Source organism: Equus przewalskii, chromosome 14, assembly GCF_037783145.1.
Source record: "Equus przewalskii isolate Varuska chromosome 14, EquPr2, whole genome shotgun sequence".
Classification (NCBI taxonomy): domain Eukaryota; kingdom Metazoa; phylum Chordata; class Mammalia; order Perissodactyla; family Equidae; genus Equus; species Equus przewalskii.
This window is the reverse complement of record NC_091844.1, coordinates 14,409,368-14,423,054: the sequence shown is the minus strand read 5'-3', so window position 1 is coordinate 14,423,054 and position 13,687 is coordinate 14,409,368. Positions and strand designations below refer to the sequence as shown.

The 13,687-nt window shown below is 42.8% G+C and overlaps 2 protein-coding genes across 6 annotated transcripts in view; one reads left to right on the top strand and one right to left on the bottom strand.

The window, feature by feature from the left end:
- MERTK (MER proto-oncogene, tyrosine kinase) overlaps positions 1 to 6,108 on the bottom strand; it is a 124,574-nt gene extending 118,466 nt beyond the window's left edge. Inside the window, exon 1 of one of the 2 annotated variants that reach the window (XM_070572136.1) lies at positions 5,887 to 6,108. In XM_070572136.1, the coding sequence (XP_070428237.1) occupies positions 5,887 to 5,932 (46 nt within the window). In that variant the 5' untranslated portion in view covers positions 5,933 to 6,108. The remainder of the gene's footprint in view (positions 1 to 5,886) is intronic. The other variant, XM_070572137.1, reaches the window with a different exon arrangement.
- Positions 6,109 to 6,121: 13 nt separating this feature from the next.
- ANAPC1 (anaphase promoting complex subunit 1) overlaps positions 6,122 to 13,687 on the top strand; it is a 109,960-nt gene continuing 102,394 nt past the window's right edge. The window contains exons 1-4 of one of the 4 annotated variants that reach the window (XM_070572134.1): positions 6,199 to 6,470; positions 7,091 to 7,211; positions 8,508 to 8,744; positions 9,788 to 9,949. In XM_070572134.1, the coding sequence (XP_070428235.1) occupies positions 8,532 to 8,744; positions 9,788 to 9,949 (375 nt within the window). In that variant the 5' untranslated portion in view covers positions 6,199 to 6,470; positions 7,091 to 7,211; positions 8,508 to 8,531. Of the gene's footprint in view, positions 6,811 to 7,090; positions 7,212 to 8,507; positions 8,745 to 9,787; positions 9,950 to 13,687 lie in introns of all 4 variants that reach the window. The other 3 variants (XM_008520261.2, XM_070572135.1, XM_008520263.2) reach the window with 3 other exon arrangements.

The following is a 13,687-nucleotide window of genomic DNA, read 5'->3' as shown; positions in this document are numbered from 1 at the left end:
CAGCCGGCAAGAAACCAAATCCCTCAGTCCTACAGCTGCAGGAAACTGAATTCTGCCAAGAACCTGAGTGAGATTGGAAGCATAGCCTTCTTTAGGAGAACCTCAGAAGAGACCACAATCTCAGCCAAGACCTTGATTACACTCCTGTGAGACCCTAATCAGAAAAGGCCGGCCCTGTGGCATAGTGCTTAAGTTCAGTGTGCTCTGCTTTGATGGCCCAGGTTCCTGGGTTCAGATCCTGGACACAGAACTACACCACTTGTCAGCCATCTCTGGCAGCGACCCACATACAAAATAGAGGAAGATTGACACAGATGTTAGCTGAGGACTAATCTTCCTCAGGAAAAAAAAAAGAAAAAGAGCCACTTAAGCCACGCCCAGATTCCTGACTATAGAAACTGTGAGATAACAATAAATGTGTATTGCCACTAGGTTTGTGATAATATTGTTGCACAGCAAGAAATGACTTTATGAAATTTGGTTCTATGTCTTTCAGTTTACTCGTATAGAAGAAACTTTGATATTGGAGAGGAGGTGCTAGTTAATAATAAAATTTCATTAAAATGGAAGTTATACTTTGCCATTTTGGGAGACAGTTCTTCATGGGTCTCTTATGTTTCTGCTTGTCTTGCTAAGGTAGCCCTGTTCCTTTGTGTAGGGGACAACCTTGGAAGATAGAGATAGTGTCTGCCTTTGGAGCAAAGGGCAGGTTTGCTTACAGCCTTAGAAGATGGAGATCTTGTCTCCCTTTGAGCGAAGGGCCGACATTCTCACTGCCCATTATTACAGATTTGGGTTTCCTAAATTCACTGTTCCTTTCCTGTGATGCAACCCAGTGTGTTTGCAGATGTCATCTGGCCTTCTTCATGTCACCCTGTCACCCTGTGGGGATTAGGGCTCAGGGAACTGGCCCGAAAATGCTGATACTCTGCTGCCACTGCTGTAAGTAGTAAATTATTCTTCACCTCTGACCCAGCAGATTGCTGGCTTCTACCAGCGTTCATGGAACTGTAGCAGGCAGACAGGGTAAAATCTCAGACACCTCAGAGTTCTTGAAAAGGTATAGAGAATGATGTAAAGCACACATTTACCTGTGGAAATCGGGAAGCATTTTTTTTGCAGAGGCAGAAATGTAAATACTATACAAGTTAACTCTAAACCTATTAACTAGGGAAGTGAGAATTCAAGCCTTGTAATTCTTCTCTCTCAGCATATGGTGTCACTCCTTCTCTACCAACCTCGACTACTGACCCTTGCTTGGTAGACTCTCCACCCCTGGGATTAGTTAGGAATGAACAATGGCTAAGAATACCGTTACCATGGAGGGATTTTAGAAAGTATTTTCTTGGTTGTTTGTTGCATTACTAGGGCTGTCATCCCATCCACAGAATGACAGCTTGGTGCCATTTGTAGCTAGTGTCCCCATTCAGTACCATACAATAACATATTCACTGTACTAGGAAAAGTCCATTATGGTCACAATCGCAACTCTTGCTGCCCACTATTTTAGCAATTATAGCAATAGCAAAGAGACCCAAAGGCTTAAAATAGTAAAATATTCCTGGTTAAAATCAGAACCTGGAAGCGAGAACTTGATACAAAGGGTACTAATCAATTTTCCTTTGATTACATCAGAGTTGCCTCTGTAGAACAGATGGTTGAATCCAATCTTTTATTATTTAGTTTCCATATGCCACCTACTCTGAATTTAATCTATAATTACAGCTCTCAAAATTGTTGAGTTTTTGGGGCCAGCCCTGTGGTGACATGGTTAAGTTTGGCATGCTCTGCTTCAAGGGCCTGGATTCATGGGTTCAGATCCCGGGTGTGGACCTATACCACTCGTCAGCCATGCTATGGCAGCGACCCACATGTAAAGTGGAGGAAGACTGGCACAGATGTTAGCTCAGGGCTAATCTTCCTCAAGCAAAAAAAAGAGGAAGATTAGCAAAAGATGTTAACTCAGAGCTAATCTTCCTCAGCAAAAAAAATAAATAAGTAAAAAATAAAAATAAAATTGTTGTGTTTTTCTTGGGGGAAGTGGGTTATTGACATTGGAAAAGGTACTATATAAATTGTGGAATAAAAATATTGTAAACACTCTCTTTCAGAAGGAAAAATTTTAAATCAGAAATATGAACTTCCCCTTTAAGATGGGACAAGCTTTGATTAAATGAATAAAGCCCCTAATTTCCCAGAATTTTAGACTTCCTGTCTGTTCAGTGCAATGCTATAAATTGCCCCTGGTCTCAGAACTGTTGTGACAAATACCTTGTGAGACATAAAGTTGGCCAGCCAGACTAGCCAGAAGTTTGCAATGCAGAAGACGTATTTTATATGCTCTGGGTTTCATTTCCCTGCAATATCCCAGTACCCAAGGTCCCAGAAGGTGAGGGTTTGCTCAGATGTTTATAAAGCCTGACTTTTTTCACTTTGAATTAGGGTGACCAGTAGTCCCAGTTTGTCCAGGATGCCTGGTTTTAAAACTGAAGGTCCCATGTCCTGGGAACCCTCAGTCTTGGGAAAACTGGGACGGTTGGTCATCCTACTTCAAATATAAATCCTAACTCCTAAGCTTGAATTGACTTCAAGTTTGTGAACGATGTATTGGAAAGTTGAATAAATTCAGAAAACATGGTTATGTGACAGTTCATTAATTATACCTGTTGTTCATCATTTACCATGTAAATGAACTGCTAGTGAACTCCATATTTTTTTTCTTTTTCCTTTGTTCTCTGACTTTTTGGGTCCTGTTTTTCTAACCCTATAAAAATCAAGTATGATTTCAGGTGTTTGAGAAGCAGCTCGTTTTCCCTGTTTCTCCTCTGTAGTAGTAGTTAAAAAATACAAGACATTGCTTTAACAAACGTCCATTGGGTAGTTTCTGAGACTGTGAGATTGTTGATAACTAGAGGGTGAGATGAGGTTGGCTGTAGGGCCCTGTGCAGGCCCAGAGACAAAGGGCTGAGGGCAGGCAGTGGCAAGGGCTCAGAGGAGAGGAGGAGCCTGGCATGCATTTCACTGTCTTGGCTAAAATGGGTAGTTTATAACCTTATAGTTATCAGACAGATATTGGAGACCATAGTAGGTAGGCTGCTTCTGAGATGGCCCCCAACGACCCCTGCATCCTTATGTAATCCCCTCCCTCTGAGTGTGACTTGCTTCTAACCCTCAAAGGTGATGGGCTGCTACTTCCATGATTAGATTATCTAGGATTGTGACTGACATTTTGCTGGCAGACTCTATTGCCTTCTTGGCTTGCATGCTTTGATGATGTTGGGGAACCCCATGTGGCAAGGAGTTGTGGATGGCCTCTGGCTGCTGAGGGCAGCCCCTGACTGTTAGCCAGCAAAATACCGAAGCCGTTAGTCCTATAATCACAAGAAACTGAATTCTAAGTGAGCCTAGAAGCAGAACTCTCCCCAGTTGAGCCTCAGATGAGACCACAGCCCAAGGCAACATCTTGATTGCAGCCTTGTGAGACTCTAAGCAGAAGACCCATTCAGGTCTGGACTCCTGACACACAGAAATTGTGACATAGGGGCCGGCCCTGTGGCTGAGTGGTTAAGGTAATGTGCTCCTCTTCAGTGGTCCAGGGTTTCATTAGTTTGGATCTCAGGTGCAGACATGGCACTGCTCATCAAACCAAGCTGAGGTGATGTCCCACATAGCACAACCAGAAGGACATACAACTAGAATATACAACTATGTACTGGGGGGCTTTGGGGAGAAGAAGAAGAAGGAAAAAAGATGAAATTGTGACATAATAAATATGTTATTTTAAACCACAGAGTTTGTGGTAATATTTTTATGCAGCAATAGCTGCTAATGCAGAGACTTGTATATTTTGTCATAAATAGATTAAAAGTGTGAAATAGGGATTTTAATTATTCAATTTTTTTGCATACCAATGACATACGGAGAATTTTGCTAACTACTGGGATGAGTACAGCAACAAAAGAGGTCTGTTTTATAATACTGGATATATCTGTGTCTGTGTCCAAAATGCAATTTCAGGAGCCCTCAAAGTAACCCGTGCTTGTTTGGAGGACACAGCGGAAGTGCGACGAGTTGGGCGTCTGCGGGAGTCCACACCAGGGCTTACCTGTTCTGAGCCAAGCAGATACCTCAATGGCCAGCAGTAGAGAATGGGAAGATGATGGTGATAACAGGAAATTACCATTCTCTGAAACTCCTGGATTCGTGGTTTGGACCCCATGAGCAGAAAGGCCAATGGCAGAAGCAGGATTTGCTTTCTTAACAGACTGTCAAACCATGAGCCCACACGCTGTTGTTAATGACTCTGGAGTGCTGCCGGCACTGCTCTGGGCCCTGAGGACGGATGGTCTTTGGGAGTTCTGGAGGGGAACTGTCAGCATGGATCTTGGTGTCCTCACAGAGGACATCGTCGGCTGAAGCCACAGAAAGGCATCTGGAGAGAATTTATGGGCAGCAAGGGAACGCCCAGGAGGGAGAGCTGGATGAACCCCTTTAGTGACTCTACTTCACAGATTGGACAGTTAGCAGCATAAGACACGCCTTGTGGATTGTGCTGCCTGGGTTCCCCAGAAAATAAAGCCTGAGGCAAGTTTGGTGAGTGCTGACGCTTTAGCTCAAGACAGAGAGAACGAAGGGAAGGGGAAATGAAGCAGGGAAGGATGAGAATTACCCTACTAGGGCTGCTGCATCACAGGCTGCCCAAAACGCAGCAGCCTGCTCAGCAGGTGTGTCCGCTCAGCCACACAGGACGTCTCCCGACAGGCTGTGCGGAGAAAGCTTGCCTTGGAACAGTATACCAGGGAGAGAATAAAAGGGAATTTATTTGTCTGGCTCCTTCCTGCCTTGTTCTTATTGATCAATTTGCCTTGATCAAAATTTGCTTCCTCAGGCCAGGGAAGTCCAGGGATATTGTGGTTTCAGGTAAATGACTACAGGGAAAGGCAGGTCCACTCAAAGTTCTGAGAGAGGCTCTATCTTAGTCCTTTTGGGCTTGTATACCAAAAATACCAGAAACTGAGTGGCTTATGAACAAGAAACATTCATTTCTCACAGTTCTGGAGGCTGGCAAGTACAAGATCACGGCGCTGGCAGATTTGGTGTCTGGCGAGGGCCCGCTGTCTGATTCATTGACAGCTGTCTTTTCTTTGTGTCCTCACTTGGTGGAAGGGGCCAGGGAGCTCTGTAGGGTCTCTTCTATGAAGGCACTAATTCATTCATGAGGGCTCCAACTTTGTCATCTAAGCACCTCCTAAAGGTCCCTCCTCTTCATACCATCACACAGGGCATTAGGTTTCAGAGTATGAATGTTGGGGGGACACAAACCTTCAGTCTTCAGGAGGCTCCCTCCTGTTGGAGTGAAGCCTTCTGAGGAGGCATTTGAGCTAAACCCTGAAGGTTGACATTCCAAATAAAAGGATGAAAATAAACCAAGATACCAAGACCACGCGGTGCCAGGTGTGCTTGGGGACTCCCAACGGGCGATTTTAGCGCAGACATAAAGTTTCAGCCAACTTTACGTTTCTGGACAAAGAATTTGAACTTTATTTCCCAGGCAATAGGACGTCTGTCAATACATTCAACCTAGAGATACTAGACAATGGGAGATTAGAGCTCAAGAAAGTTTTCTAGTTTCCCAAAGTATGATACTGTACAGTTGAATCCATAAACATGGAGGGAAGGATAAACCTGGGATTCTTAACCTGGGTCTGTGGAATCGCCTGGGGAGCTGTCTGTGAAGCTCTGAAATTGCACGCAACGTTTTCGTGAGGGCCTCCATAGCTTTCATCAACTTTTCAAAGGTTCTGGACCCCAAAAGGTTAAAGTGCATTGGTAAAAAAAGAGAAAATCAGCAGTCGTCTTGTCTCCCCCAAGCTTGGAGGTACTTACCTCCCATTTGGGGGTTGGGAGACGAGAGCGGAGCTAGCCAGAACATCTCCTAATTCAGAGGTAGGAGGCAGTTCAAGCTCGCAGTGACATGACCTGGAGAAGATCTGGACGCCAAGAGCGTCCTATCACAGCACAGACTTTTAACAAGCTCAACCCATCTTCTGGGCTCGGCGCCGCGCTGCGGAAAGCCGTGGTACCTAGCCAGTTCCGCCCTTCCCACTCTTCCCACAACTGCGCAGGCGTCAGGGCCGCGGGCCTGCCGCGCGCCTCCCGCGATGCCCCGCCCCGCCCCGCCCCGCCCCGCCCCGCCCCGGCGCGAGGCAGGACGGGAAAGCCAAGATGGACGCGTGCATTTGAACATCTCACCTGAGTGGCTCACCCGCACGCCTGCCTGTCGTTAGTAGTCGCGCCCGCAGCTGCTGCCCATTCTTCCTCCGGAATAGTGGAGGAGGAGGGAATGAGAAGCTGCAGCGTCCGAGGAGTCACCGTGACCGACCCTGCCGCTACCCTCGGGCCTCCTTGGCCCTCGCGCCTCCGGGGAGCAGCCGGGGCTCGCCGCGCCTGACGCGTCCCGAGTTACACAGGTGCGGGCCCGGACTCGCGGCGCGCGGTGGGTTCGTCGCGTGTCCTCTGACCCTCGCGCCCTGTGACCCGGAGGCGGGCCCTGAGCGCGAGCCGGAGCCGAGGGGGCCCCGGCCTGCGGGCTGGGCTTTCCGGGGTGCGCCTCCCCCCTCCCCCCTCTCCTCCTCGCCGACTTCCTTCCTGAGCTAAACGCGGAGTCCCATGTGGGCCTGAGCTGTTTTCTGTGTCGGCCCCTTGCCCTTCCGACAGGATTTTCTGAAGCCCAGGCTCTTAGCCTCTTGGTTTCCCCTAACCTTTAAGAGGCCGACCAAGCTCTCCCTTTTTGCGGAGACTCAACTCAAGGTGCCCTTCTGTGTGCATTCGGGTCTCTTCTTGCAGCAGCTTTGTGGTTACCTTAGGCAGGATTGTTTTTGTTCCTAGTAAGCGATGCTGCTATCTTGATTTATAGCGTATCAGATTAATATAGTACTTTCGTGTGTGGCTCTTTATGTTGCCCTAATAGTAAAAACATAAAAGTTTGGGGTACTGTAAAATTTTTGATATGCTGCCTTAATCAGTACAAAAAGATACTGTACTGTGAAAATAATTATGAGATTAATAATTTTGTAATTTTCTCTCAAAGTTTTAATAGAGTAACATTTCAAAGTTGTGCAACTGAAGTTGGATAAAGTGGCAAGTTCTTTAATGTTGGTTATCCTGTTGACTAGAATATAGGAAGACGAGCTGAATTTTGCTGTTTTCTTGTAAGTTGTATAAGGCACTATTTTAGTTATGTCCCAAGTTCAAGTGTTCTCAATTCTGAATTTTAGCAGGAGGAAAAGAAAAGCGTCACGATTGTGGCATACACTTATTTCAGGAGTAACATATAATTCACAGTACAATAACCTTGCGATTTTAGAGGAGCTGCATGGAAACTGCAGAGGCTTTGAGATATTGCAGCAAAGAAAACTGATGCCAAAAAGACCTCAGATGAGAAATCTAAGTCCAATTTAATTAAACTCTTGTGAGTGCTGTTTCAGACACTCTTTCTAAAGGTTGTCTATAGTGCTCACATCACGTTTGTTTTGATTTCTGTGTGTGAGGATTGCAGTTTAAATGCGATGCCACAAAACCCTTTTTTAATGTAGGTGTTGTATTGGAGGTGGGACTGGCATCCACCTTATAGACAACATTATACAGCGTCAGAATTTTACTAGTTGTTAATCACTGTGTGTAGAAATGTATTTGAGGTAAAGGAGCTTGTTTCTATTCACCACTCATCCACATCTTTGTATAAGGAACTGTGCTGTAACAGATGATATTAATTAAAAGCCAGAACTCTTAAATTTGCTACAAACATAACTGTTCCATGGCCAGAGTTATTCATGCCTTGGTTCCCTGGGTTTGGACCAAGAATTGGAATTGATCGTAGTCATCTGTTTAAGTGGATGGGGGTGTCAAAACTGCTGATGACATTTGATAGTTTATTACGTCTTTTGTGGCTTGGTCAACTGAAATCAATAGTTCAACTTCTGATGAATTAGAAATAATATGTGGGTTTTTAAAAAATTTGTTTCATTCCAGTATTCCGGTGATCCTTTAGGTGTGCTCTTCAAATGGGGTTCCAGCATCTGAACAGAAATGACCTTAATGTTGTGAAGCCAGCTGGTCATGGGACTATAAAGTACAACTATAAAAAGTACAACTATATGAAGTACAACTTGTCTAAATACTTCATATGTGAAGTGTGGAGAAATAAGTGTATGATAGTAGGAAACGTAGGATAGGTGTGTGGGACATAAGTGCTTGTCTCAGCCCAGTGGTTTCTGACAGTGGTAACTGTCTGTTGGTCAGTCTGCAACAAAAATGTGGCAATAACTCTAATTACCTGAAAGAGATCTGGAATGCCTTTTGATATTACGATTACTCTTACACCTGCCATATAATGGGATTAATTTGACACTCATCTAAGGATTAATGACTCTTCTGTAAACTTTTATGACATTTTTATTCTGGTTTTGACTCTAGAAGCTGACCAGAATGTGTTTGAATTCATACAGAAATAATGTTGATATTTGGAACCCATGTCGAACTTCTATGAAGAAAGGGCAACAATGATTGCAGCCGGGGATTTGCAGGAATTTGTTCCTTTCGGTCGAGACCACTGCAAACACCACCCTAATGCTTTGAACCTTCAGCTTCGCCAGCTGCAGCCAGCCTCTGAGTTATGGTCTTCTGATGGTGCCGCCGGCTTGGTGGGATCCCTTCAGGAGGTCACAATCCACGAGAAACAGAAGGTTTCAGGAAGTTTCCCATTATGTTTTGAAATGTAGAGTGATGTAATCTGCCTGTAATTTAAGGCTACCCAGATGCAAACGAGAAATGAGTATGATGCTATTTCTAGGGTAGAGGTTCAGATTTGGTAATTTTAAGCAAGGCTAAAATAATGACTTCATTGTATTAGAGTGTCATAGCTGTTTATTTAGACGTGTAACTCATGGTTTTATAATGAGAGTCAAGTTCACTGCTGTGATTATGGTCCATTTTAAATCTCTTTCTCTTCACTTAGTATGTGGGGACCAGATTTCATGTTATTTGATGATTAGATGGTAGAGTTAGAAATGGTCCCTGTTGTAAAAAACTTACATTTCTAGAGGAGGAAAGAAATGCTACATAAGTAGATAAAGCAGCAGTTCTTAAATAGGGGGGTGAGATGTAAGTGTGTGTGAGAAAATCAGTCTTTCCCATCTTATTCCATTCTCATATCCATGTGGGATACCAAAATCTCAGGATGGGGAAGTTTATGTAGTTAGAAATCTAAATCTTTTTCTCTCTCATTCATTTTGGTGGGCGGGACAGGGGGAGAAGGTGAATGTGTGTGCAGTTGTGGAGCAAGGCAATCTGCATCGTGCATCGACTCCCGCAGTGATTCCCACGTGCCCCTCACTGCCCTCCATAACCCCCACAGGTGCTTAATGTGCCTTTTTAGTCTCCCAAACATGTTGGTTTCAGTTTTGGATCTATAGAGAAGGTATAATTTTTGTTTATTTTTAGTTTTGGTAGCATAATATAAAACATTTCATATAGAGAATTCTTGAGTATCTGTTCTTACTCCTGAAGTCTTGTAAGATAGATAACACACACACCCACCACCGCACTGTGAATCAGCGGCACCAGACCTTCTAAGAGTTGGGCTTGGACTGAGTCTTACTCCTCAGGCAAAAAGAGAGTGGGTGACTTGTATGTGGATGACTCTTAGGTTTAGTTAATAAATGTTGCTCTATCCTGTTGAAAAAGAAAAAAAGGGCTTGAACATTTCTTACGTGTGCTATTTTTTAAGGAAAGCTGGCAGTTAAGGAAAGGTGTAAGCGAAATTGGAGAAGAAGTGGATTATGATGAGGAACTCTATGTGGCTGGAAATATGGTGATCTGGAGCAAAGGAAGTAAAAGCCAGGCATTGGCTGTTTATAAAGCGTTTACAGTTGACAGTCCTGTTCAACAGGTGAGTTGAATTTTAGCGTTTGATTGACTATTTAAGACTTTTTTTAGGAAAAGCTTTTGTTTTAAAATTTAACAGAAATGTTAAGAACATAGCATAATGATCCCAGCAGCTGGGTGTACATTTTAACATGTAGTGAAGTTAATGGTAAAAAAATAAAAATTTAATTTATTTTCTATATCATCACTTTTTTTTGCACTGTCCTTTGTCAGTTGAATGAAAATCTTTAAACACTGTCCTTGAGAAATTTGATTCATTCATTGTCAATAAAAATTTATAAGACATTAAGGGTCTTAAAAAATATCTTAATGTATGGTCATTATGATTAATTGCGAAGTACTGAATAAATAAAAATTGGGTTCATAGTGATAGAAAGAAAGGGAAAGAAAAAAAAATCTTAATTTACTATCATGCAGTTGGCTATTCTACCTAACTGTTCTGAAATGGTAATTAAAGGGAAGGAATTAGGCATTTGCTTTGCCTTTTTAGGAAGACATGCAGTTCATCTCTAGTTAATGAAGGAGAACCCTTCCTTACAGAATGCCAGTAAATAAGTAAAAAGGGATGATAGAATTAGAAAAATCACCATTTCGTAGCCTCCATTATAATAACTGATTCAGACAAGGATTGTAAACAGATACTAAGACCTTTGGGTAAAAGGATATTACCATGGCACCAGGTATCACCCTGTGGATTATTTGGTAAATGTGAAGGAACAAACGTATCTCTTTGGAGATATCTGTTGGTCTCCACCTCAACCAGATAATTGAGTTTATCATCACTAATAGTGGGACAGAGTAGTATTACGTACCTCCAGCTGTAATGCAGCATGAAGTACGTGATATTATCTACTAAGCTTTCTTCCAAGAAATAGTTCACCTGAATATCTAGACCTAAATTCCAGTTATAGGAAATATAGGGACTAGAGGATCAATTTTTAAAATATCGTGAGATGAGGAGTTGGTTGGAGCTATAGATGAAACAAGAATGGCCGAAGGTTGATAATCATTGAAGCTGGCTGATGGGAATCCATTATGTTATTCTATTTACTTTATATCTATTTGAAATTTTCCATAACAAAAAGTTTAAAGAAAAAACACAATGAGAAAACAGTTAGGGGGAGAGTCTACATTCTGGTTTCTTTAAAAAGTCATGGAGGGGCTGGCCTGGTGGCGCAGCGGTTAAGTGCTCACATTCCGCTTCGGCGGCCTGGGGTTCGCCAGTTTGGATCCCTGGTGCAGACATGACACATGGCACTGCTTGGCAAGCCATTCTGTGGTAGGCTTCCCACATATAAAGTAGAGGAAGATGGGCACAGATGTTAGCTCAGGGCCAGTCTTGCTCAGCGAAAAGAGGAGGATTGGCAGCAGATGTTAGCTCAGGGCTAATCTTCCTCAAAAAAAAAAAAGTCATGGAGAAAGAAAATAAGATGGAGACTGTTCTAGATTAAAAGAGACTGAAGGGACATCACCAAATGCAATATTTTTTCAACCTTATTGAATGAGCTTTGAATTCTGGTTCTAGAAAATCAGCTGAAAAAGACAATTTTGGGAAAATTTGAAAGAGTTGCAAATGGACTGGATATTGGGTCATGTTAGAAAATTATTTTTTTTTTCCTCAGGCAGGATGATGGTTTTGTGGTTATGTAGGAGAATATCTTTTTTTGATGTACTCCTCTAACAATTTATTGGGAAGGATAAACCGAATTATTCCAAAATTTGAGGTCATGTGTGAAAGCATTTCTGTGCAGAAGTGTTGAAGCCAGTGATCTTTTTGATGATGATTTTCCCTGTGGAACCCTGTGCTTAGTGTAGATGTGAAAAGTAGATTCGATGATGTCCAAATAGTTCTTTGCTTCTGTGTTTCCATCTTTATTTCTCCAAGGAATGGTTGTCTGCTTACAGCATTGCACACATGTGCAGTTAGATGTATTGTCTCCTTGCTCTTAGAATCACGCATGAGTGGAAGCATAAGATTTCTAATTTCAGTCTTCTTGCTAATATGGAGAAAAGGTAATTTTGCATTTTGGTTAAGAAATAATCCCAGGTGTACGTGACTCAGATTTAGTTTATTCCTTCCTTCATTCTGCAGTTGTTTAGTGTCATTCTGTTTCAGACTGTGCTGGGGCTACAAAGATGAATATAGTTTCTGCCATTGAAGACCTCATAGTCTAGAAAGGTAAACAGATAAACAGATAAACGAAAATGCTGTATTCGGATAAACTAAAGTGCTGTATGGTGGCTTTGTGTCCACAGTGTGGTGAGAGCCAGGAGGACTGAACTCTGAAGGGAGGGTTTCTCAAAGAAGATGCTGTTTGAATTGGAAGTTGGTAAAAGGGCATTCTAGGCAGAGGGAATTGAGAAAAAAAAGAATTGTGGAAAAACATGATGTTTTCTAAATTCAGAATGGCTGTACAGAGGGCGTGGCTGTGGAGAGATGCTAGCAGGTGTTGGATGGATCCAAACTGAAAGGTCTCGTATGTAAACCAAGGAATTTTGATTTTAAAGTGTATGCAGGAGGGAGCCTATCAAGGATTTTAAAATGGAAAGTAGATCATCAGTTTTGTATTCTGAGAAGAGATTACTTTGGTGGCAATATATAAGACTGACTGGAGAGTAGAGAGACTAGTGTCAGGGCTATTATTTTGTGGTACGTCAGGTGAAAGATTGGCACCTTGAAGAAACAGAAGACAGGTGAGAGACAGAGCTGAGGGAAATATGAAAGGGGCTAGTGATCTCTAAGATATTAGGGATAAAGAGGAATGATAAAAGATTTAGTTTTAGAGACTGAGAGGATGGGATTTCATAAAAGGAAGTTGAGACTGTAATAGGTACAGTGTAAATTTTGGACGTTTCAGATTAAAGTGCAGCTCTGATGCCTGTTTTTCTTCATGAATTTTCCTTGGCTAAAATGCCATTAAAAACTCCTATAACTTGGGGCCAGCCCAGTGGCCGAGTGGTTGGCTTTGTGCGTACCACTTCAGCGGCCCAGGGTTTTGCCCATTCGGATCCTGGGCATGCACGTGGTGCTACTCATCAAGCCATGCTGAGGTGGTGTCCCACGTAGCAGAACTAGAAGGACCTACAACTAGAATATACAACTATGTACTGGGGGGCTTTGGAGAGGAGAAGAAGAAAAAAAAAGAGATTGGCAACAGATGTTAGCTCAGGTGCCAATCTTTAAAACAAACAGACAAACAAAACTCCTACAACTCAACAAAACAAACAGTCCCATTAAAAAACGGGTAAAGGACCTGAAGAGACATTTCTCTAAAGAAGATAGACAGATGACCGATAAGCACATGAAAAGATGCTCAACAATGTTAATCATTAGGCAAATGCAAATCAAAACCACGATAAGATACCACTTCACACCTACTACGATGGCTGTTGCTAAAAACATGAAAAAAATAGCAAGTGGTGGTGAGGATGTTGAGAAATTGGAATCCTGTGCATTGTTGGTGCGAGTGTAAAAAAGCACTGTGGAAATGTTTGATGGGGCCAGCCCGGTGGCGCAGCTATTAAGTTTGCACATTCCACTTCGGTAGCCCAGGGTTTGCCGGTTCAGATCCCGGGTGCAGACATGGCACTGCTTGGCAAAAGCTATGCTGTGGTAGGTGTCCCACATGTTATAAAGTAGTGGAAGATGGGCGTGGATGTTAGCTCAGGGCCAGTCTTCCTCAAAAAAAAAAAGAGTTTGATGGTGCCTCAGTAAGTTAAATATAGGATTACCATATGATCC